The sequence below is a fragment of the Mirounga leonina genome, unplaced genomic scaffold (genome assembly GCF_011800145.1).
Source record: "Mirounga leonina isolate KUSES-001 unplaced genomic scaffold, KU_Mleo_1.0 Mir_128, whole genome shotgun sequence".
Taxonomy (NCBI): Eukaryota; Metazoa; Chordata; class Mammalia; order Carnivora; family Phocidae; genus Mirounga; species Mirounga leonina.
Window position 1 is genome coordinate 13,465,084 of NW_023270320.1, and position 25,967 is coordinate 13,491,050.

The window sequence follows — 25,967 nt, forward strand, 5'->3', positions numbered from 1 at the left end:
TTTTTATCGCTCACCTCCCCTCAAATGTTTGCTAAACTCAAGTGAGAAAACTGAAACAGGAACTCACCATAATTTCCTGTACAGAGCTGTTAATGTTTGACCAGCTTGATCTCCTTGACCTCCGGAGAGATATTGAATTAAAGGACAGAAAGACACTCCTTCACCTCAGACACTAATTAGATTATTTCGTTCAAACCAAGATGCTGCTTCTGGCTGCAACTCCATCGTTTCTCAGGACAGCTAAAACCCTAGTGCTACACACATTGTGGAATGAAAAGGAGGATGATAAAGGACCTGCATCGGCACCACGAGCTTGAGATTTTCACTTCTCTTATTCTCCAAACCACCACTTTTGCCAGGCTTTTCCCCAAGGAAAAGAACTTGATTACATGACATTCCTTTGTTACAATTCAGCTATACATTCATTGATAGGCAAAAATGTGGCCTAGAATGGAGAATGAAAGCAGGAATCAGAGCAGCATGTAATACAAATATAACCATGTGTATCTTTGTATGACTATTCATCACAAATGTTAAAATGCTTATCTCTGCGGGGAGGTGTGAGGTAATTTTCCGCATTCAACTGAAAAATACACATATTGGGGCGCCTGGGTGGCAGAGGTGGTTAAATGCCTGACTCTTTGATTTCAGCTCAGGTGTTGATCTCAGGGTCATGAGTTCAAGCCCCCACATTGGGATCCACGCTGGGCGTGGAGCCTACTTAAAACAAGAAATAGAGATATTATGTTACATATAAAGTTCTATTATTAAAGACCCAACGACTGTTAAAGATGCCTTAAACCTCTGTATTTAAAAATTTATCTCATCTATAAAACTATAGGTTAAAAAATACAATGGAAATATAATAGAATTTAACACCCTGTGTCTCTAGGTTTGGGAACTTAGAAACATTAATCTGTCCCCCGGTTTTTTTTGTTTTTTTTTTTTTAATCTTTTCCAAGTTTCTTGAAGTGAACTTGTATTCCATTTGGCAATGGGGGTGGGGTGGGGGTGATTGAACAGTTTTGAAGGGTACTCAGTCCAGATCATTCCCCCAAGGAAGTTCTCTGCGAATGAATGGGAGGCATATCATCCAGCTCTTCAAACTACCACGTATGCAGCTATTGGGATGGTCTCCAGAGAGTGAGTGGAATAAATAGAAGCCCGTAGTCAAACCCCAGGCTGGTATGTGAGCCTGCAGGGCCCCAGGCACTGGTGGGGCACTGTTTCCCTCCAGTCTAGCTCTGAATGGCTTTAGCGGCTGCAAACTCAATCACCTGCCCCAAATCTATAGTAGCCATCTGGTGACTGCAGGTTCTCCATGCCCAAAGACTATTAAAGACCCCAAAGAACTTTTATATGGGTTCTATCATATTAAAAATTAAAACTTTAATTTTAAAAACATTTATCAATTCATTAAAAAAACCATTACCTATTAAGATAAATGTTTTGTGAAAAACAGCTACACACACCAAAACAAATAAGGAAACACTTCAGTTCTACATTTTTGCAAACCTCTTTATTCTCTGGTGTAATAGTAGACAACTGGATTCTCATACCTGCTTTTAATTCAACCTATTGCAAGGTATTGTTTTGGTTGTAGTATATATATTTATCTTTAAAGATTTTATTTATTTAATTGAGAGAGAGAGAGCAGGAGCAGGGGAGGGGCAGAGGGAGACGGAGAAGTAAACTCCCCACTGAGCAGGGAGCCTGATGTAGGGCTCGATCCCAGGACTCTGGGAACATGACTGAGCTGAAGGCAAATGCTTAATTGCAGATGCTTAACCGACTGAGCACCCAGGCGCCCCTGGTTGTAGTATATTATAAAGAAAGCACTGGGAGCCTGAGTGACTCGGTCGTTAAGCCTCTGCCTTGGGCTCAGGTCATGATCCCAGGGTTCTGGGATCGAGCCCCACATCAGGCTCCCTGCTCAGCGGGGAGTCTGCTTCTCCCTCTCCCACTCCTCCTCTCGCTTTCTCTGTCTCTGTCAAATAAATAAATAAAATCTTTAAAAAAAAAAAAAGCATGGCCTCACAGGTGAGATCAGGGGTGATAACTATTAATGAATAAAATGAGGCAACATTTTAAAGATCAGCATAATTCAGTGAACCAATACTTTCCAAATGACCAATGTGTCATACCATAAAATCATGCATGGGTAAAAGACCCAACTAAAATAGGAAATGGGGGCGCCTGGGTGGCTCAGTTGGTTAAGCGACTGCCTTCGGCTCAGGTCATGATCCTGGAGTCCCGGGATCGAGTCCCGCATCGGGCTCCCTGCTCGGCAGGGAGTCTGCTTCTCCTTCTGACCCTCCTCCCTCTCATGCTCTGTCTCTCATTCTCTCTCTCAAATAAATAAATAAAATCTTAAAAAAAAAAATAGGAAATGGAATTTAATGTAACAGTACAAAAAGCTCATGGATAAAGTTTCAGATTTCACAATGCAACAAATCTTGGTGTAATGCAAAAAAGGAATCTCTACAATTACCTGTAAAAGATACTAAAATACTCCTTCCTTCACAAGTTATCTACTTCCATGAGGCCATATATTTTTTTAAGATTTTACTTATTTATTTGACAGAGAGAGACACAGTCAGAGAGGGAACACAAGTGGGGGAGTGAGAGAGGGAGAAGCAGGCCTCCTGCTGAGCACAGAGCCCAATGCAGGGCTCCATCCCAGGACCCTGGGATCATGACCTGAGCCAAAGGCAGACGCTTAACGACTGAGCCACCCAGCCACCCCGCATGAGGCCATATTTTTTAAATGAATTAGTAAATATTTTTAAAACTTGTTTTAATTTTCAATATGGTAATATGTATCCTTCCCATTCTGGCAAAAAAAAAAAAAATCATAAAAGGACTTGTAATCAAGAGCTGAGACTGAATAAAAATATTTACTTCTTCATCAAGGACATTCGCAGGTGAAACTGGTTTCTTAACCACAGCATGGGACCGTGAAGAACACAATGCTCCTGAGTCCAGTTCGGTGCTGCTGTCTGGACATGTACAAAGGTGCCAGTAGTTGAGCCACTGCTACCCAGTAAGAAAAATAAACTATTCTCATGAAAATAGTTTAGACCTTGGGGACTCCCTGAAAGGGTCTTGGAGACCAACCAGGGGTTGGCAGACAAATACTATGAGAACTGCTGTCCGAGAAAAGGCACCTCTTTGAGGATTTACAAGTGTGTGAAAAGGAAGAAGGGAAGAAACAGAGAGCCTGCATCAAACTTTAAGAAATGCCTTCCTTTTAATGAGTGAGTGAGGAGAGTACAAGGCGTTAACAGAATTAAGTCTATGGTAGCTGTTTCTTCTGGAATGTCCCAGTAAACTAACTCCTTTATTCTCTCATTTCTCTGCAGATGTAATGAATAATTTGAGTTTACAAAACATGAAAGTTGGGGCAGTTATTTGCATTGCAAAAGAATTCTGTGATTTCCAAGGAGATTTGACTTCCTGAGTTCTTAGGCCTTTGTTTACAGCTAATCAATGATTAAACAAGAAACAAATTCAAAGCAAAATGTTAATAGCCATTGCTAATCAAAGATAGGCTAACTCATTAAACTGTACTGTAAATAACTGGATCAGATTCGCTGATCTACACAGTACTGCAGTAACTTACCTCCCACATAAAACCAGATATATCTATATATAGACCAGATAGATATATATATCCATATATCTTACCACATCCATATATATATATATGTACCTTACCACATCCATTACCTAATATTATTTTAGTATTAAAAAATAATACTAAAATAAAATATAAATATTAAATATAAAAATAAAATAATTAAATATAAATATAAAAAAATAATAAAAATAAATATTTATTTTTAAAAAGATTTTATTTCTTTATGAAAGAGCGTGAGAGAATGAGAGCACATGAGCAGGTGGAGGGGCAGAGGGAGAAGCAGGCTCCCCACTGAGCAGGGAGCCAGATGCGGGGCTCGATCCCAGGACCTGAGATCATTACCTGAGCAGACAACCAACTGAGCCACCCAGGCACCCTTAAATTTCGTTATTAAAAATTATCCACATTAAGCAAAAACTAGGAACGTGTGCAGGTCTGAAGAGAAGACGGGCAGAAGTGGGCTGTAAACACTGATGTGGTACAGTAAAATTTTTTTTTTTTTTTTTAAAGGAGAATAGTTTTGCTTTGTCAGAGTGGGACATATGGGGAAATAAACATTATTAAGGTGTCTTGGTTTCTAAGAGTATTTTGCTGTCCTCATCGACTGGAGTTTTGTTTCATGTTTTTTTGATGTAGTGTTCCATGATTCATTGTTTGTGCATAACACCCAGTGCTCCATGCAGAGCATGCCCTCTTTAATACTCATCACCAGGCTAACCCATCCCCCCACGACCCTCCCCTCTAGAACCCTCAGTTTGTTTTTCAGAGTCCATCGTCTCTCATGGTTCGTCTCCTCCTCCGATTTCCCCCCCTTCATCTGTTTCATGTTTCTATTCCTCAGAATGTCCAGGGGCCTAAGCACCTGGTACCCTCATACATATCCTGAGGGTTAAATTCATGTCCTGATTCTTTTTTTTAAGATTTTATTTATTTGACAGAAAGAGACACAGTGAGAGAGGGAACACAAGCAGGGGGAGTGGGAGAGGGAGAAGCAGGCTTCCCGCAGAGCAGGGAGCCTGACGCGGGGCTCGATCCCAGGACCCTGGGATCATGACCTGAGCCGAAGGCAGACACTTCACGACTGAGCCACCCAGGTGCACCTCATGTCCTCATTCTTGACAATGGGCCTTTCCCTGTCGTGTGAGAATCAGCCCACAAATGCCCTGTGGTGTTGGGGGTGAGAATATGCTCAGTGGATCACTCAATCGTTATGAAGTCTCAATACCCAGAAGGGAAACCATGACAAGTTTCTGTGAACATCACTTCTGGTAGCTTCAAACCACTCTACAGCAAGGACACAATCCCTCGGCAGTCCCGCCGTGGAGCTGGTTCAGAGGGAATGGGCACGTGATCCAAGTAAGCACAATCCTGCAAAGCTCAGCTTCCATACTTTTGAGGTCCTGGTCTCCTTTCCACTTGGCAGCCAGCTGCCTCCTCTTTCCTCCCTGTGTCCATCTCCTGGCTCCCCCTTCCTGTACCATTTCCCAAGGCCTCTGGCCACCCAAAGACTCCCCATTACTGCTCTACTCCACAACTTCCTTTTCACACTTGGGCCCTCCCTCCCATCAAAACCCTTACCGGCAAAGACTGGGGTAAGAAAAAGAGGTGAAATAATTTGTGTCTTCACCATCACTGGTTCCTTTCCCTAAAACTTTGTGGAAGTGGGGTGGGAGTCTGGGGAGGAGCGAAGCTTCCTTCCTAGAAGCACTACATCCCCAAGGTACTTCCTAGTGGCATTTCAAGACATACTAAAAAAAAAAAAAAAAATTCGGGAAAGTGACTTCCCCACCACCACTCTATTTCCTCCACTACATAAAAGAGATTTTTATGGTGTTCTACTTCCATTCCTGTCTCCCCAGCGCAGCTTCCTAGAGCTTTAAGGAAGGAGAGTCTTCCTTAAAGCACAAGACTGCCATGCTCAACAATCTGCATTCTCTCCCCACCAGTTAATTTAGAAAAAATTCCCTGCCAGGCATCAAAGGCCCTCACCAGCACTACACCTTCCATGTAAAGAGCCCTTAAAAAATAATGCTTTGGGTATACAGTCCTGGATGGAAAACTGGTCCTGAGGTAAGTGAGAAAAGAGGACAGTGTGATCACATGTTGTAATCAAACTAAACCAAAGATAACCTGACACACTATTTTTTATACATATACACATAAAAGGATAGAAATGTATGTAGGAAGATATGCAACAGAACATTAACAGTGGTTATTTCTAGATGGTAGAAAAATATGTATTTTTAACCCTTTAAATTTAATTTATGGTTTCCTACTCTAACAATACAGTGAATTAAGCATGGTCATTTTACAAAATGAAATGAAACTATAATTTTGTAAAGAGAAGATTCAAGGAAAAAGGGATACTGGGCTTATTTCTCAAATGCAGATGAGCCCAGATTGGGATCATGTAGTCAACATACCTGTCTGCAAGGATGTTCCTTAAAATGGACTCAAATCTTTTATCTCCCTAAATAACAGACCCAACAGCCAGTTAGACAATCCCTCCTATTTCTGTGTTTTACTTATTTATTTTTAAGATTTTTATTTATTTGAGAGAGAGAGAGAGCATGAGAGGGGGGGAGGGTCAGAGGGAGAAGCAGACTTCTGCTGAGCAGGGAGCCTGATGCAGGACTTGATCCTGGGACTCCAGGACATGACCTGAGCCGAAGGCAGTCAGTTGCCAGGTGTCCCTGTGTTAGTTTTACTTTCAAACAATTGCAGGACTAGGTCTCTCAATCCCATCCTTTATATAAGGAGCAACTAAGGTTTTTGATCTGTGTGAAAAATTTTCTGCAGATTGCTCATCAGCTTTTGGGGCCTTTACAAAGAGGGACCACCTAGAGAACACACTGTCTACTTAACCGTAAATTGGTAGGTATATATGCTGGTTTCATACCATCACTGTTTCAAGAGGACTGTGCAAATGAAGTCTTAGGATCTGAAACAATGTAAAACAGAGCTGTATTGTTGCCTGTTTCCATTCATGCTCATTTCCATTTCCTTGAATGATGTGAAACACTTTAGAAAACTGCCTACATGTCATCCAAGTATAAATCAAAGAAGTCAAATATCCTCATCTTTGCTGATGATACCATTATTCATTAAACTAAAATACCTGAACTGTTGAAAATGGGTCACTTGCATTTTCTGAAACAACTCAATCAACCATACCAAAACTAAATAAAAACCATCAATAGTTCAATTTGGTCAACTATGTAAAAATACATTTTACAGTTAGTGCATCCTGGCCATCAAAATCTGATGCTTTAAAGTTATATGGAAGCTTGACTTTCACTGAGCGGTGACCTGCCCTGAAATCTTTTCCTTATAATCTCATGCAGGCCTCTGGGGTCTCTAATAAGATCATCTCTAAAGGCTTGAGTTAATTTTTTTTTAGAGAGAGCATGGGTAAGGGGGTGGGAAAGGGAGAGGGTGAGAGAGAATCCCAAGCAGGCTCCACACTCAGTGGGGAGCCCGACTCAGGGCTCGAACTCATGACCCTGAGATTATGACCTGAGCTGCAATCAAGAGTCGGATGCTTAGCTGACTGAGCCACCCACGTACCCCTCTGTATTTTTATTTTATTTTTTTTTTAAAGATTATTTATTTATTTGTCAGAGAGAGAGAGCGAGCACAAACAGGGGGAGTGGCAGGCAGAGGGAGAAGCAGGCTCCCTGCTGAGCAGGGAGCCCGATGAGGGACTTGATCCCAGGACCCTGGGATCATGACCTGAGCCGAAGGCAGACGCTTAACCAGCTGAGCCACCCAGGTGTCCCTCTCTCTGTATTTTAAAGAAAAACTTCAATTAGTTACTGACATTTGAAAATGAGGAAACCTCATTCATTCACTCATTTATTTTTCAGTAGGCTCCAGTGTGGAGCCTAATGTGGGGCTTGAACTCATGACCTTGAGCTGAAATCAAGAGTTGGATGCTTAACCCATTGAGCCACCCAGGCGCTCCATGGCTGGAGTTTAAAGCACCTCCTAAAGAATACCTTAAAAGCAACTATAGCCAAAAGCACCTGTCAGCTCTAAGTTAGGAATGTGGTGCAGTGAGATCAGCAATTAGGCCTAAAATAAGCTGTGTGCCTTTGGGGAAGTTACTCAAACTTGTTTTAGTCTTCTTGGCTGGAAAATAGGTATTTTACACTGTTCTTAAGAATTAGAATAGCGGCTCAATAGCTGTTTCCTTTCTTCCTATCCATTTAATAAAATCCGACAGATCAATCAACCAACCACCTGAATTCCGGCAGCCCAGGAGCTGGCTGTGCTCACCTGGGGCATTAGGTAATCTACCAGTGGTCTCCCACCCCTCCTCCTGCTCTAATTCTAGCAAGGGCTCTGTGTCACTATGAATTAGTACCTTACAGCAAAGGCACCACAGAGGCTGTGGCATGGGATTCTCAGAGCCCAGATATTACTTTTGGCCCTAAAGGCCATTTAATCTCACTGGACATCAGAATTTTATCTTAAGGGCATCTGGGTGGCTCAGTCGGGTAAGTGACTGCCTTCGGCTCAGGTCATGATCCCAGGGTCCTGGGATCGAGTCCTGCATCCTCTCCTGCTCGCTCTCTCTGTTGAATAAATAAATAAAATCTTAAAAAACAAAAAAGGGGGGGGGAATTTTATCTTAAAGGTAAAGGGTTAATTAAATGATTCTGAAATTTAAAAACTGGATAGAGATACATTTTTTATTATATGCATACTAAAAGTTGTGGAAGGACAGACCCGAAAATGTTAATGGTGGTTATCTCTGGTATAACTTGGTGACTTTTATTTTCTTCTTTATATTTTTCTGGACTGCTGGAAATTTTTCTTCCCTTGAGAAGTACAATTTTTATCATCCGAGAAAACCATTTGCAGTATGTAATATGAAACACAAAAATCCAAGGAAGTTGCTTTTCATAGCAAAAGAGTCTTGCCCCCATCCCCACAGAACACCTGCAACTCTGTCTTTGCCTTGCCTCCCCCTAAGCAGCTTGATTAGGTCTTCTTCAGGCCCAGTCGCTGGCTTTTTGAACAACCCCACTTGCGGAGAGCAGGTGTGGGATACACAGGGCCTGCTACTAGCTGGCATCTGCACATTCCCGAGCAGAGCTGGGGACTGGACGGCACCCTCAGTCTTTCCAATGGCACATGCTGTGTATGCTTCCTTGAAAAATGCAGGTACCCTAACTCTGTTCCATGGGCACATGGAGCTTCAGATCAGGCCCTGAATGGCCCCATCCCACAGAGTTGAAAGTTAACTGATTTCATGCTTCCAGAGTGTTGGCCCTAGGAGAGCCCTTGCTAGGCACACCTTAGAAGTTCTCTGAACTTTCAGAGGATCTTTTCAGACATGAGAGAGAAAATTCACTTCCACATAGTCAGGGTCAATATTGGATAAATGGGAAATTCCAGTGGTATGGCAAGAAAACAAGGAATTGATCTGATTATTCACCAAGGGGTTATGTGCTTAATAGGTATTTTTAATAAGAGCATTAATTTAAGAGAGCATGCTTTGTTTTTGGACTGGGGTGGGGAATAGGAATGGGTACAAGGCTGGGGAGAAGAGTGTGTCAGCAGTAGGAGAATTTAACTTGCTCTGCTAGGCATTGTCAAACCTGACTGTGCATCAGAAACATCCAAAAAGCTTTTAAAAATACAGAGCATGAGTTCTAGACCAGCCAGAATCCCTGGGGTTGGACTTTAGGAATGTGAATTACTGCGAAGTTCTAGAGTCTTCTGATATTTGCTCCATAAAATTCTAGTTAAATGGGTAAAATCTGTTGACTCTGAGTAAAAGCTCTGTAGGTGTTGTCACTAGAATACAGTACGTCACAAGCAGTGTAAACAGATCAAGGGCACTGAGTCAACTCAATTCCCTATGTATTATGACAAAACTCATAAAATAGACACTCTTAATACGTGCATTTTATCATTTCCTGATCATACCTCAATAACACTGAAAAATTTTAAACACTGTATATTTTTAAACTTCCAAATGAAAAAGCATAAAATAAAATCTGCAGTATCTTAACTTCACATGTATTTCTAGGTTCCAGATGCTAAGTATACAAAGGCAGAAAAACTACAGGTCTCAACTATGAGAACAGAAGGCATATCAACATATACATTCTTAATTTTTTTTTTTAAAGGTTTATTTATTTTGGGGGGGGTGTGGAGAGCAAGCACAGGGAGGGGCAGAGAGAAACGTTAGCAGATTCCATGTTGAGCATGGAGCCCAACTCGCGGCTCAATCTCACAACCCTGAAATCATGACCTGAGCCAAAACCAAGAGTCGGATGCTTAACCCACTGCGCCACCCAGATGCCCCAATGTATACATTCTTACATGTACGTGTTAAACAGTCACTGAAATTATTCACTCTTGTGAATGTGACCCTCTCGTGTCAATTGATTTAATCCTCACAACCTTTTGGGTAAGTTTAATTATTACTGCCATTTTATAGATGAGACAATGGAGACAGAGAGGTTAAGTAACTAGATCAAAGTTATAAAACAAAAGTAACAGGTCAGAATTTAAATCCAGGCTCTATCACTTGATGTATTAGTCTGCTCAGGCTGCCATAACAAACTACCACAGACTGGATGGTTTAAACAATAGAAATTAATTTTCTCACAGTTCTAGAGGCTGTAAGTTCTAAGATCAAGGTGGGGGCAGATTTGGCTTCCCCTGGGCCTCTGTAACTTGGCTTGCAGATGGCCACCTTCTTGCTATGTCCTCACCTGGATTTTCCTCTGTTGAACACATCCCTGCCCATCTTTTTTTCTTAAGGAAGCTAGTCATATTGAATTAGGGCCCACCCTAATGGCCCCACTTAATTTGATGTCTTTAAAGACTTTATATCTCCAAATACACTTAATCTGGAGCCACTGGTGGTTGTTGGGATTTCAACATATGAATTCTGGCAGAACACAATTCAACCCGTAACACCTCAAAGTTACTGGATCTTCCTAAGGCCTATTTTTCAACTGTAAAATAGTGCTACTGAGAATCCAGTTCACGTAAAATGCTTAGCAATGTCTGGCACACAGTATCATCATTTTATAGACAAGGAAAACAAAACTCAGAGAGATGGTGACTTGCCCTGTTTTCATCTCTAAAGTGGAGTTCTTACACTACAGAACACGACTTTCCTGTACAAGCAAATGCATAATCTAGAATTTTATGTAATTTATAAATTTTGTTATCTCTTACTTCCTACTTTCTCACAGTGTTTTTCTTGCTTCATTATATACAAGAGAGTAAGAAGTTAAAATTATAAAAATTTCATTAGGGAAGTATAATACTTTCCTGGGACTGTGTGTTGACACTTTCGTTCATCCTTTCTTCTAATTTGCAAAGACAATTGGCTATAGTCACAGTGATGAAAAGCCTCAGAAGATCAATGACTATTTTAACAATTAGGAAAGAAAAGTGACTCAATTGTTTTTTTAAGAAATTAAGATTATACTTTATGGGGCACCTGGGTGGCTCAGTCGTTAAGCGTCTGCCTTCGGCTCAGGTCATGATCCCGGGGTCCCGGGATCGAGTCCCACATCGGGCTCCCTGCTCGGCAGGAAGCCTGCTTCTCCCTCTCCCACTCCCCCTGCTTGTGTTCCTGCTCTCGCTATCTCTCTGTCAAATAAATAAAATCTTTAAAAAAAAAAAGATTATACTTTATGTTTGCCTGGCCCTCTACATCTATTACAGCCACTTAATCCTCAACACAATCTTAGGATCTTGCTTTATTTAGCTCTTGTAAGAAGCATGTGAATAAGGTATTATTCCCATTTTGTAGCTGAGAGAACAGGAGCAGAGCAAGGTTCAGTGTGTTTAAGGTCCAACTTGACAATGACTTGACAAGCTTGACAATGACTGGCAGAACCAGAACTCTCACGGACATCTTCAAGTCTAAGGCCAAGGTTCTCCATTGCAGGCCACCATCTCCTTTAGCAAGTGCAATACCTAGTTTTCTCATTTTTCATGCTCTGCACAAACAGCAGGTGCTTGGCAAATAAGTCTGATTTGGAGCAATCTGGACTAAGCTGCAAAAAATCTTTTACATCCTTTATATGGGCCAAGTTTTCTGACAACTTTGACCACCACCAATCCCTTGGACTGATAGCTCTTTTAAGGCAGCAACCAGTCCCCTTTTTTCCCAGTGTCTAGCACACTGAGAGCTCATTAAAGTTCAACAGATATCTGAGAAACGAGAGTTCAAGTAAGTATTTGTTGTATAATTGAATCTTAGCACATTCTTCCTTTAGTGATGGCAATGGGTACTTTTCAGCCACAACTATAAAAAAACATTGACAGAAAGAAACATTAAAAACCTCTCTCATCATCCACAACAGGGAAGTCTATAGGGGTTTTTTTTTTTTTTTTAAAGATTTTATTTATTTTAGAGAGAGAGAGAGCGCATGCGAGAAAGCACAAGCAAGTGGGGGGAGGGGCAGAGGGAGATGGAAAGAATCCTCAAGCAGACACCCCACTGAGTGTGCAGCCTAAGAGGCACTCGAACCCAGAACCCCGAGATCATGACCTGAGCCAAAATCAAGAGCTGGACACTTAACTGACAGAGCTACCCAGGTGCCACTATAGGGTTTTTCCAATCCTACAATTCTTTTTTTTTTTTAAAGATTTTATTTATTTATTTGACACAGAGAGAACAGCAAGAGAAGGAACACAAGCAGGGGGAGTGGGAGAGGGAGAAGCAGGCTCCCCGCTGAGCAGGGAGCCCGATGCAGGGCTCGATCCCAGGACCCCGGGATCATGACCTGAGCCGAAGGCAGACGCTTAACAACTGAGCCACCCAGGTGCTCCAGTCCTACAAATTCTAAGATTCCACTGCAGTCTACTCAACAGTGGTTGAACTGACCACCACCTTGAACACCCATTAAAGGCACAGTGCAACTGGAATTGCCAGTGAAGAACCACCAGGGTTCTTAGTCTGCAGTGTGCTTTCAGGAAAACAATTCTGCCTATGTGACAGGGAAGTTCATAATTTCCAGAGGGAACTGTAATGGACGATAAAGTCGATCTGAGTCAGAGTGGAATTGCTGTTCATCAAGACCCCTGTGTCGTAGAAAGGAGCTGTATTAAGAGAAATCATGCTTTTATTTTCTCAAGAATTTGCCAGTGTTTTGGATTGTTTTTAAACGTCAAGTTTGTTTTGCCACAAGCAGCCCGTGCCATGGAAATTATCTGACCACTTCTGAGCTGTTCTGTACACAGGGAAGGGAGGTGGATAGAGCTGGCCAGAGCGGTGTTCTAAACTTTGCTCTGAGCTCTCCTAGAACTTCAGAGACTCATGGATGTCCAGTCTGTTCATCTCTGTTGCTTTTGCATACCCTGTAGTGAACTGGCTATCACCTTTCTGGCGACCAATTTCACAGAGCTTTCGAAACAGATAAAAAAAAACAACAACAAAAAACTGAGGTCCCAGAACAAAAGCATTCAATAAAGAATTGAAAGGATAAAGTATCACCAGCACTATACTTGCTGTCTGAATTCATCTTTTCAAAGCACTCTCAGATCTGAGGCAGAAAATTCACTAGAAAACTAAAGAGGTACTCTAGGTTACCTTTTCTAAATCAAGGTATCTTACAAATCCTCTTTTCTGTTGCCTTAATCAAGACATTTCAGAGGGAAAAGAAGAGGCATACAAATGGAATAATTCTGCAAATAGCCAAATTAAAATATTTATCCACTTACCACTATAATATTAAATATATACAATGTACAAAAGGTAACTGAACTAGATGCTGTACGGATACAGAAATGTGTAAGAAATGTCCACTCATCCTCCCATAGTGCAACTGGATCATAAGATGAAACTTTTGTTTAGAAAGGATTCAAGTTTCTCTAGGACATGGAAGAACAAATTTCTTTTTATTATGACTTCTGGACTCACAGAAAAATTTTAGAAAACACTGGAGGAGAAACTCTTATCTGTTAGTTTCCACTGACAAGTGGCAGCTTTCTCAAGAGTTACAGGGCTACAGAATGGCTATAACGTCCAAAATAACCTGATTAAACCTGACACACACATGACATGGGGGGAGAAAGAAACTCATGTGCCCTTCAATTTCAATAAGAAAAGTTGAAAAGTATTGTCAAGGAAAGCAGGAAGATCAAGATCATGTGGTTTGGAAAGAAGATCAAGAAAGACAGGGCAAAAATATTCCAAATAACAGCAAGTCACTTGGGATTCCCTGAATGCCCTGCCATATTAAATCACATATAGCTATGCAATGAAAAGAAAAGTTAAGGCCTATCTCACGCCTCACTTATGCTACTGACTGAGCTTAAGAAAGAAAATTAAGACAACCTTTTCAAGTTATTCAATCAAAGGCAAAACTGTAGACTGGCCATTTAAGGGAATAAGCTCATTAGGTGGGGTAAGACACTTGTTTAGCAATTAGTCAGTGTCTTTACCCAATTAATTTAAAACAGGAAGCCCTAGATTTCCTTAAATTTACCAGTATTAGTTTGCTAGAACTGATTGTTCCAACATATAAATTCTTTGTGTGTGTTTACTTTTCCTTCTAGATTTTATGGGCTCAACTGTTCTCAAAAATAGAACTTATCTGCTGCTTTCACTTTTAATATTCTCTTTTCCCAAGCCACAGAACTGATGATCTTCAACAAATGAAGTAAATGCTGAGAACAGACTCTCCTATCCAGGGATGGGGAAATAAAGAAGGGTTTGTACCCCCAGGCAAACAGAACACCCTCACAATAAGGTCAAGGTGACATTAAGGAAATCTACAGCACATCAAACGAAATTGTGTAGTAGTTACAGTTCTAATCTAGCCGAACCACCATTTAGGACAGCCAATCATCAACAAGATTGCTGTATTTGGAATTCAGACAGGAAGAATCCACAGCCTCTTCACAGAAATGGAAAATGACACTTAGCTCTACGTCCTGTGGTGTAATTTCACGTGCAGCACACAATTCTTGGTTATTCTTTTTTTTTTTTTTTAAATGAAAAGGAGATCAACTTACATGGCTCTCTGGCAATGAACTGAGGTACAGTGTTGGGCAGAGGAGTACTGGGGTTTGGAGTCCCTACTAGTTTGTTCTTGGCCATCTTCGTGTTTGCCTTAGCAAACTCTAGTCGTAGTGTTTGCGGAATTTCAGGATCGAAGCGGATGCCCTTTGGAAATAAAGAACAAATGGAAGATGTTTTCATTTCCTTAGAGTCAAACCGGAATGGTGACAAAATAAACACACCAGTAAATCCTGGCCTATCAGAAAAAAAAGGTCAGCGAGAACCCGGGTTCTCACTACTTACACAGAATACATGAAAACCTGTAATACCACATGTCCAGAAAGTCAGGGGAGATTTTGTTTACTTAATTAAAACATTTAGTTCCTACATGTTTTTTCAATTATTTTTTCTTCCTGAACAGAAACGTTAGGTTTTGAACGTTAGGTTCAAGTTTTAAATATGGACCAGCAAATTCCTAGCATAGTGAAAAACTTCAATTAATGGATACCAATAAGAATAAAATGATTCCTGTAAAGCTCTGTGTAATACTGGAAATCGTAGCGATCTAGGCCCTTCGTAGTGTTCTGACACTGGCCTAAAACAATGTCATTCTTCAAAGCCTTCGTTTCATCACCTAGAAATAAAGGGAGAAAATTCCCCTCCCTAACTAGAGCTCTTTCTTCGTGGTGATACATGTATTTGAGTTAGTAAAACAGGAACTAAGATTTAAGATTTCAATGTAGCTAGTATCATTTAATTCGTTAGCTTATAAGTTTACATAAAATTTTAATGTCTTGTTGTGGTAAAGTCCCAGTTTTGATTACAGCTGGCTTATTAGCTACATGATTAGAGAGAAAACAGATTACACCGGCCAGAGACAGGGTAGTAATTTCAATTACCCTTGACCCTATATTGCAGTTTACCTAAAACAATACATAACAAACATTATAAAAACACAAGATTTAGGACAAGATAAGTCTATTCTAAAACCCTCCCACCATTCAAGAATGCCTCCATTGGGGTACCTTCGTGGCTCAGTCTCATTAAGCATCTGCCTTCGGCACAGGTCACGATCTCAGGATCCTGAGACCTAGCCCAGAGTCCAGCTCTGCACTCAGCGGGGACTCTGCATCTCCCTCTCCCTCTGCCCTTCCCCCACCCACTCGGGCTTGCTCTCTCTCAAATAAAGAAAATCTTAAAAAAAAAAAAAAAGAATGCCTCCATTACTAAGCATAATGAATAACCTCATGATATCTATTTTCCAATGCTATGTATTCCAGCAACAGTTAACAAAAAGATATCCCAGTATAGTGCATAAATGTGCATCCATAACAGGCTCAGGTCCCATGTTTGTCTGTACGGTATGTTCTGGAAAGGGGGTGGAGTTCTGAAAAGGAGTATCCTAAGAATACAGGTTTTCCATTTAGTGCACATGTCGGCCTATGGGCCCCAAAGTCCCCTTTCTACTTGATTCACTTGAAGAAAAGTCAGAGCCATTCCCACCAGAAATCAGTAAGAATCTCTTGACTCCGTGCACCAGGATGAACAACTCTGAACTTCACAGGCTCAGCTCCAAAGATGGGAAGAAGAGCCTGTGACTGGATGGTAGCAGCAATAAGAGAAATAAGGGGGAAGGAGGCAAGAGAGGTCCTCAGGGAGGTACAACAAAAGCCACCAAGCCCTGACCTACAGACATCCTGGAGTGGGTGAAATTTCTTTGTGAGCCTGATTTATCCATTCTCTGAGAAGAAACACACTGAAGGTGGCAAACGGGTTTGGGCAGGAAAAGAAGGAATCCACTTTGTACAGCCCTAACTGACAAGAAGAAGCAAAAAGGGGGATGCCAGTTATAAGAAATGTAAAAAGAAATTCTTTCCCTAACTGGTCTCAGTTTTTGTTTCAACTTAGGAAACCTCAGTATTATCTTGCCAAAGATGTATATGAGGAAAAGGAACACAGTAGTATTCTGAAGCAGAGTTTACTTCCATCCGCTTCCACTTGAGAGAATTGTACTCTATCAAAGCTAATATCACAACAGAATAAATATTTCCAAATATGGACCCGAAGAGCTGTGGTCTTTGCTGGAAGACAAATGCGTCAGCCCCTGGCTATCATTTAAAGGTATGCTGTGGAAGGACTCGCTTATTCACATGACAAGCCATGAGCTACGCATAGTAACGATTTGCCATCAATTTCAGGGTGTCCTCCCTGGCACTGAACTCCACCAACCCTCCTGTGAAGAAGGAACTGAGCCCACATCAACTTGATCACGGCGGCTGGGGCCACTGTAACCGGAGAAGAGCATCCTGGGACCTGTCAGTGGTCCTCTGGACCTTCTAGCCTCAGTAACAAGAAGGCAATGAGGCGGCACATCTGAATTCTATGCCTCAGCTCTTCCACTGGTATTCCAGGGTCAACAGAGGCTCTGCACAACATGCTTGCCTTTTACACCGCCTGGACTGGTGGCTCCCGTCCTAAAACATGATGAACTGAGTCTCCCTCCACTCCCAACCCCTCTTCACATCCCTCCTCCCTGTGTGAGCTAAAGTAACAACACCATCATGTTCCAAATCAGAGTTCCAGCTCCTTATTTAAAAAAAAAAAAAAAAAAAAAAGCAAGCTCAGAAGTTAAAATGACCTAATTTGTTTGGCAGCTTATTCAGAGGCCGGAGGCTTAGAATACAAGCCACATTCCTCTAACATCTTTAGCAGCAATACCATATTTGGTAATCAATATCCTGCCTAGCTCAGTTCCTATCCAGAGGGATCAGCCAAGCCAAAAACATTTTAAATGTTAAAGGATGATGAAGGGGGGGAGGGGAGCTGGGCTAAGGAGAACATGGAAGTGGAAGGAAAGAAAAGAGGAAGATAGATAAGAAGACATTAAAAAAAACCCCGAAAACCAACCCAACACCTCGTGCTTTTAATGAAAGCCCTAATAAGATTATTCTCTGGCCAGAGTGACTTCACATTAAACCCTGTCAGGGTAAGATTACGTCTGTGCCTGTTCCAAAATCAACTTTTTCCGCCTGTAATTCACCAAAACTCGTCGTATAATGAAGAGAAACCCTTCTCTTCAACCTGTAAATGGTATCTTATTTTACATGATGATCAGAAAGGACAGTTTCTGGCTATCAGTATGATGTCAATTTGAGAAAAGAGTTACTTAGAAGCAATCCGATCTGACTACAGGGACAGCCAACAGTCTCTCTTTAAGGTGGCCTGAAACACTGTGACCAAACCAATACAGGTTCACGATGATCTGCAAAGACTGAAATCCCTACCCAGGGCAAACTCTGGGAGGTATGAAGATAGTGTTGACAAATAATGTACCTTAATAGTCTAGTATTCTTAAGAGTCTACCAGGGCAGTTTCAAATCACATGCTTTGGAGTCACGGACTGAATGTTTATGTTCTCCCCAAATTCATATATTGAAGCCCTAACCCCAACGTGATAGTATTTGGAGAAGGGGTCTTGGGAGGTAATCAGGTTTAGATGAGGTCATGAGGGTGGGCCCCTAAAATGGGATTAGTATACCCTTAGATGAGGAAGAAGAGACACCAAAGATCGCTCTCCAAGAGCACACACCAAGGAAAGGCCACATGAGCAGACAGTGAGGACTGCGAGCAAGAAAGAGGGTTCTCACCAGATACTTAATCTGATGGTAACATGATCTTGGACTTTCTAGCCTCCAGAACTGAGAGTCTTAAATGTCTGCTGTTTAAACCATCCCAATATATGGTATTTTGTTAGGGCAGCCCAGCTAGTCTTGCTACCATGCCAACACAGTTTTCTTTCCTGGGCAACAGTTTCTAAAATACTTCACAGTACTTTTTCTGAACCTTCTGTGGCCTCACAGAGGGAATTTTCCTCTTTTCCACCAGCCCCATTTCCAATGCCCCCCTCTCCCCTCATCACAGGTGACTGAACCCACAGGAGCAGTCTTACTCAACTGGTGTATGGCCTGGAATTGTAATCACTGGAAGTCCTAATAATTCAATCTTAAAAGCTACTAAGAGCAATTAGCAACTCCTAAGGAAAATTCAGACTCTGTATTTACATACTATGATTTAAATTCAGCCAGTTACTGCATTCAGGACTCTGCTAAAGGAATTTAAAAAAACCGCTCTTTTCCCCTTTCTCTTAAATGTAAACAAAGCCTAAGAACTATTTGTGAATAAAGACTAAAAGAGATTTTTCTGAATCGTGGGCTTAAACCTCCAAATGCAAATTTGTGTGTCCTACTGATACTGAATTAACATTGTAAGTAAGTTAGCTTAAAAATGCCATTTTATTGTTCAAAAACTCTATCAAAACCCAGAGTCCTAAAAGGATAAGGAAAAAGCTAGTAAAAGAATGAAACACAAGAAAATGGGCAAGGTAAAATTACCAAATCCTGAAGACTCAAGCCTACAGAGATCCAGAGAGTCACTGTTAAAATGAATTCTAGCTCTTCCAGTGACTTTCTGAAGACAAGATGGAGAAGCTATTAAGTAAATATGCACAAAGCCCAGATCCGAAGTAGCTCTCGTTTCTCTAGCACTTGTGACACTGGCTTCTTGTGCATTCTAGCTGGTGCTGGAATGATTTATTAGCTGCAAATCATGGATTTGGGACCCTATGAGACTGAATCATTCTGAACATAAAGGTACAACATCATTCCAACTCCTTAGTAGTGTCACTGGTCTTGAACTAATGTTATCCCACATGAGTAGGGATAAAGATTAGCTAGCAGTTTATTCACTGAATAACAGAAAAAAAAAAAGAGGAAAAGGGCTATTCTAGAATGATTAAAATATCCTTATGGGCCTACCTTTACATGCAGTGTGTGGTCCTTGATAGAACAAACCAGATGTAAAAGACCTTTTGTGGAAAAATGGAGAAAACAAAACACAGAATGGGCATAGGTGATATTTGGGAATTGCCAATTTTATCAGATGTGCTATTATGGTGACTTTAGGAAAATGTCTTTAGCTTTTAGTACTAAAACACAAAGACTATAATGACAAAATGTCATGATACATCATGTATTTACTTTAAAATACTTAGAAAAAAAAGATGAAGCAAATGTGGCAAAATGTTAAGTTGGTAAATTCTGGTGATGGGTTAATGGATGTTCATTACTATATTCTCTATTTTTTGGTATGCTTGAAATTGCATGATAGAAAGTAAAAAAAAGGGGGGGCACCTGGGTGGCTCAGTTGGGTTAAGCATCTGCCTTCGGCTCAGGTCATGATCCTGGGGTCCTGGGATCGAGCCCCGCTTCGGGCTCCCTGCTCAGCGAAGAGCCTGCTTCTCCCTCTCCCTCTGCCCCTCCCCCCTCCTATTCTCTCCCTCTTAAATCTTTTAAAAGTAAAAAAAAAAAAAAAAAAAAAAAATTTTTTTTAACCACGCACATAATTCTTGTTATGCATCAGAGACATAAGAACCAATGAAATGGGGCGCCTGGGTGGCTCAGTTGGTTAAGCGACTGCCTTCGGCTCAGGTCATGATCTTGGAGTCCCAGGATCGAGTCCGGCATCGGGCTCCCTGCTCAGCGGGGAGTCTGCTTCTCCCTCTGACCCTCCCCCCTCTCATGTGCTCTCTCTCTCTCATTCTCTCTCTCAAATAAATAAATAAAATCTTAAAAAAAAAAAAAGAACCAATGAAATGAAGTCCCTGTCTTGAGGAGCTCAGAGCCCACCTCTAGAGGCGGAGCTATGCGGGTAAAGTAATGGTTAAATAGATCAACACAATGCTTAGGGCCTCGTGAGAAACACAGCCAAGGCAGAGAGTGACTGGGGAAGAAGGGAGGTGGAGGCATCATAGAGGAAGTGATGGAAGAGCAGAAACTGACCAGGTGGCAGTCCAGGAAAGGGCTCAGCAAAGCTGTGTGTGACAGGATGCAGAGAAGGGTGAGTGTGCGTATGTACGCACATGCATGCAGGGGAGGTGGGTGAAGGACTGCACAAGCAGGCTGCGGTGAGATCACAGGACCTTTTATGCCTGGGGAGGGACTCTGGAATATGCGCATAGCTATTAAAATTTTTTTAACTGGGTAAATAATATGATCAGATTTAGTAGAGCCGTGATTCTCGAATGTTAGCATGCATCAGAATCATCTGGTTGACTTCCTAAATACAGAGTGCTGAACACACCTCCCGAGTTTCTGACTCAGTAGATCTAGGATGGGACCTGAGAACTGGCTATCCCTATACTGCTTGAATAGGGATATTTGACAGTCACTGTAGTGGAGGATAACTCTGGTAGTAAAAGGGCAGCTGGACTGAAAGGAGACACCGAACAGACCAGACATGAAGCAATTAGAGCAGATCTGGTAAGAGAAGGAGTTTGGGATGGCTGCTCTGCTGGACCCTCTTCTCTAGGGCACCCAGAGGCTCACGTCTGCCTTCCGAGCCCTTACCTCCCTAGCAACAGCTCTGACTATATTCAAGGAACGGGTGCTGCACTAAGTGACCAAACGTTTTTTGTTCTGAGGATTTCAACCTTGAGTATCAGACACAGAAAATGGAGGTGGTCGGCAGTAAGTCACCTGAATGGGCTCCTACTACAGAAAAGGTCTCCCAGTTCCTGTCACTGAGGTCTGTCTTCAGGGCTCTCCTGATGCCTGATGGAGGCTTGTTTATTTGGTACATTCTTCAAACCTATGAGCGAGCAGCTATCCCAGTGTCTCTACAAGTAAAGTAGGTCGGTTTGTCAGCCCTTGACAACTAGTTTTAGGGACAATGAAAGCATTCATTTAGAGAAATTACTGGTCAAGAATAAGGCAAAGCTATACCCACCCCACCCTGATGGCAACATAAGTTTAAGAAAAAAAAGATCAACAATGTTCAGTAGTCTGGCAGGGAGAGGGGACCATATACACTTGTATGTGAACACTACCTGTGCAAGCCCAGGAATGTTCATGGTGTGACCAATTAACCTGTAAATAGTGGTAACTTTGGTGGTGATAGTGGGGGAGGGGGAGAGAACTTGTGTTTTGTATAGTTTTGTATTGAGTGTCTTACAAATATGCTTCATTTGTAAAGTTAGAATTTATAAAATCGGATTAAAAAGGAGAAAGGAGGAGAGGTGGTAGAAGTGGTTTCCTATGGAATGCTAGTAGGCCAGAGCAGAACTAACAGAAGACACCCTAGCACAAAGCACTTGACCAGCTCTATTAGAGTTTTCGGTTTCATTTTTAAAAAAATATTTTGAAGTAACTTCTGATTTATAGAAAAGATGTAGTAAAAAGAATTCCTATATGCCCTTTGCCCAGATTTCGTCCACACGCTTTGTTTTCCTCCCTGAACTGTGTAAGAGTAAGATGAAGCACGATGCCCCTTTACCCTTTACAGTTTGATTTCCCAAAAGCAAAGACCATCTGTTTTCCTGATCCAGGATCTAATCCAAAGTCATACATAGTTTTCAGCTATCATCTCTTTAAGACTCCTGGAGTATCTTCCTCTGTCTTTGTCTTCTGTGACCTTGACATTTTTTAGGAGTACAGGCTATTTTGTAGAATGTCCCTCAACTTGGGTTTATCTGATTTGTTTCTTGATTAGATTCAGGTTATGCATTTTTGGCAGGAATATCACAGAAGAGATGTGTCATTCTCAGTGTACTATATCAGGAGGCACATGATGTCATTTTTGTCCCATTACTAGTGATAACTTTGATCACTTGCCAAGTTTCTCCATTATAAGGTTACTTTTTTTTTTAATTCATAAAGATCTCATAGGGAGATACTTAAAAATAATAAATATCTTGTTTCTCATTAAGCTTTCACCCATTAATTTAACATCTATTGATTCTTGCCTGAAGCAATCACTACTATTGCAGCTGTCAAATGGTGATTTGCTAATCCCATCATTTCTTCTATATTTGTTTTCTCTTCTCTAAGGAAAAGCTTACCTTTCTGCTCCATTTATTATTTATTCATTCATTTGTTCACTCCTACATCGGTACTGATTCATAGCTTATTTGACTTGATGATTTATATTTACTATTTGTTTTGGTACTCAGACTGTCCCAGGCCTGTATGTACCATGCGCACACACTTCCACATCCGTATCTATTTCTCTACATCTATTTAGATACATTAAAAGCACAAGTTTGTACTGATAGCTCCAATTCCAACCTCACACCACTGGGTTAATTCTAGTCTTCCCTTTCCATATTTCTAACTCCTCTGCATCATAGAGAGATTATCCACTATACATTTATTTATTTGCTCAATCCAGGAATGCACACCAAGTAGTTTCAGAACTACTACAGCAGTAACAACATAAAAACAAACTTGTTAACTAAAGTTCAATATTTACAGTTCTTTTTGACTTTTTAGCTTAAAAGTATACAGCCAGGATGTATATTCAAGAATTATTTGGGTTAGTTCTCCCCCACTTTAGTGTGGTTGTATTACTCACCTGAAATACAGTCAGATTCATTCCTTTTGGGTTGTATTCCACTTGGGTCTCTCCCCATCCTTGTCTTTACTTTATGTATTCATAACAGGTAAAACTGTTTTACCACTTAAAAAAGTTAAAGTTGATTCAACAACCCATCCAAAAGCTGAGGACCTAAAATTGTAACACCCCCCTGCCACCTGCTGTGACTTCCTAAGATACTGAACCTTTAAAAGGAAGCATCTAAATAACCAGATGTTTCTAATCAAATTTATTGTAGTTAATTTTTATTTCATCTTCAACTTCTAATTGAAACATGTTGAAATGTTTATACAAGGGGGAAAGAGAAGGGAAGGGTAAAGATAAATTGGAGCTAAAACTGCTGTAATAAATAACTGCTTTCATAAAGGATCAGTGAAGTTCATGGCTTGAAGCTAGGGGAGGGAGCATTCTCAAGGCTGAGTTGTTCTTGATGCCTGGTTTCTCCCGGTAAGTCCCAATGTTTAAGATTATTCCATTTGGTGAATGACATGAAACTACTGGCAAGTAAAAGGCTGCCTCTACCATTCATTCCATGGTCAGTGGACTCTGCTCACCTCAGGGAGACGGTCACAAGCCACCCAGCAAGCTACCCAGTTCTTTTAGGAAAAAAGGTCATTTCCTATCAGAAATCTCCTAGGCATTTCACACACACCCCTTTCCGATCCAATAATCCAGCAGATCTGATCTGTATTGGATGTACTGGATCAAATGACACTGCCTTTTTTTTTTTTCTTTTGTCAAAGAAAAGTAATAAAGTAGCAGCCATTTCATAAGATTCAACTTCATATGTTGAAAGAGTTTCCTGGTTGATTCTAATAAACTTTTTATTGCCCCTTTCTCCATGCCCAACTCCAAATGAAAACCCACTCCTGCTCGAAAGGAATGTGGGGCATCCAGAAAACCCTGCTTAGCCAGGTGTCTACGCTGAAGAGGAGAAATAAATGCCCTTTATGTTATAGGTTTTAACCAATTCATTCAGACTTTCTAATACAGAATAAGAGTAATCTGTCACCAGAAACCATATATACAGTACAATAAAATCTCAGCATATAAAAATCCATTTTCTTTTGTAATAATCTGCTCAGTTCTTCCATAGACTTGAGAATCTTCTAACCTTTACAAATGAAGTCAACGAAACCATCCCGTGTCCAGGAAATAAGAAACCTGAGGAAAGGAGCTCAAGTCAAGGTCAAACTTAGTAGTGACCACTCTCTGACCTCCTAATCTAATCTCAGTACCTGGATCTTGTCTTCTCCCCACTCCACACCTTCCTCCTTATCTTGGTTTCTGGTACTAAACCGCAGACCTTTTGAGAGGTGGAGTTCTGATGTGCCTCTTCAGGTTTACCCAAGCAGAGACCCCCAATAAATCTCTAGGGTTACTTCATAACTTGCTGTTATAAACTACTAAGACTCAGAGCTCCACCAGGTGGTAGGTGATCTACCTGGTGTCCACTGCTGGACTTTCTTATCACACACTGAGCCCAAGTTGTAAGTTTTAATGCTTTTATTTCTCTCTTTAAAGGTAGAGATGATTATACCACAAGGCAGAAGAAATCATATGGCGGGACTGGGGCATGGGGCCGGGGGTGGGGGTGGTGGAGAGGGGGAGCATTGATTTCCTTCTAAATTTTCAAAGATCAAACAGAAAAGTTGAACTAACATTGCTAATTTCTGTAAAGAGTGGCACATTAAACAGAATCAATGGGGAAGGAAGAACTCATTCAATTCTTAGGAGTAGCTAAAGAGACTGAAATACTCTGTTGATGGCATCCAGGCATTTATATACTAATTTATTACGATCACAACTTTGGTTGAGTTTTAGTCAACAACTATCCATTTTCTCAGCAACCTCTTAGCTTCTTCCGTAAGAAACTTAGTGTTCCAATACCAGTTTCCTCTGCTACAGTTGCCTAGAACAAGCTGATAAATTGGTTCCCTCCCCTTCTGCTGACTAGAACAAGTTAATAAATAAAAGAGAATGATTCTTATTATCTATATATGTTGTACTCCAAAGATTTCCAGTCACAGTGTGTGGGGGGAAGATGTGGCCAAGAGATTCACAAGCTGGAGGTGGCTTAATTACGCTATACTACATTCAGAAGATTTTTCATCCCACCACAAAAATATATTCAAGTCCTTTCTTGCTAAATGACCGAATATCAAAATCTATTTATGACTTCAGTTTCTATTTAATGTTGATTTACCTAAAAATTAAAATGTTATTCTTAAAGTTGCTAGAATACCATATGCTATCTTTCATAGCTTTATGAAATATAGTTTACATATCGTAAAATTCACCCTTTTGGGCACAATTCAATGAGTTTTCATATAGTCACTGAGTTGTACAACCATCACCACTATAGAGCTTAGTACATTTTCATAGCCCTCAAAAGAAACTCTGTACCCATTAGCAGTCTCTCATTCCTCCCTCTCTCCCCTCTTCAACTCACCCCTCCAACCAATAATTTGTTTCCAGGGTCTGTGCCTATTTATTCTGGATACTTCCTATAAATGGAATCATACAATACACGGTGGTCCTTTGTAACTGGCTTCTTTCTTATACTACATAGGAGAACTTCACTGTTTTTTTTTAATTGCCGAATAATAATCCATTGTACAAATATACTTTGTTTATCCTTTCATCAGCTCACGGACATTGGATTGTTTCCACTTTTTGGGGGGCTGCTATGAACACTTGTGTACAAGTTTTTGTGCAGACACAACTCTATAGGAGTGGAACTGAACTCTATGTTAACTTTTTTGAACTGTAAAACTGTCTTCCTAAGTGGCTATATCATTTCAATCCCACTACCAATGTATGAGTATCCCAATTTTTCATATCCTCATCAACACTTGTTATTGCCTTTATCTTAGCCATCTTAATAGGTAAGAAGTGGTATCTCATTGTGGTTTT

The 25,967-nt window shown here is 40.9% G+C and overlaps 1 protein-coding gene across 15 annotated transcripts in view; it reads right to left on the reverse strand.

Moving 5' to 3' along the window:
• The window catches only part of RBPMS (RNA binding protein, mRNA processing factor), a 173,904-nt gene that overhangs the window by 53,097 nt on the left and 94,840 nt on the right, over nucleotides 1–25,967 (reverse strand). For all 15 annotated transcript variants that reach the window (XR_004679073.1, XR_004679072.1, XR_004679074.1 and 12 more), the window contains one exon: nucleotides 14,639–14,789. Coding sequence is in view for 12 of the 15 variants with exons in the window: in XM_035004094.1 (XP_034859985.1) it covers nucleotides 14,639–14,789 (151 nt within the window). In the remaining 3 variants the exon portion in view is untranslated. The remainder of the gene's footprint in view (nucleotides 1–14,638; nucleotides 14,790–25,967) is intronic.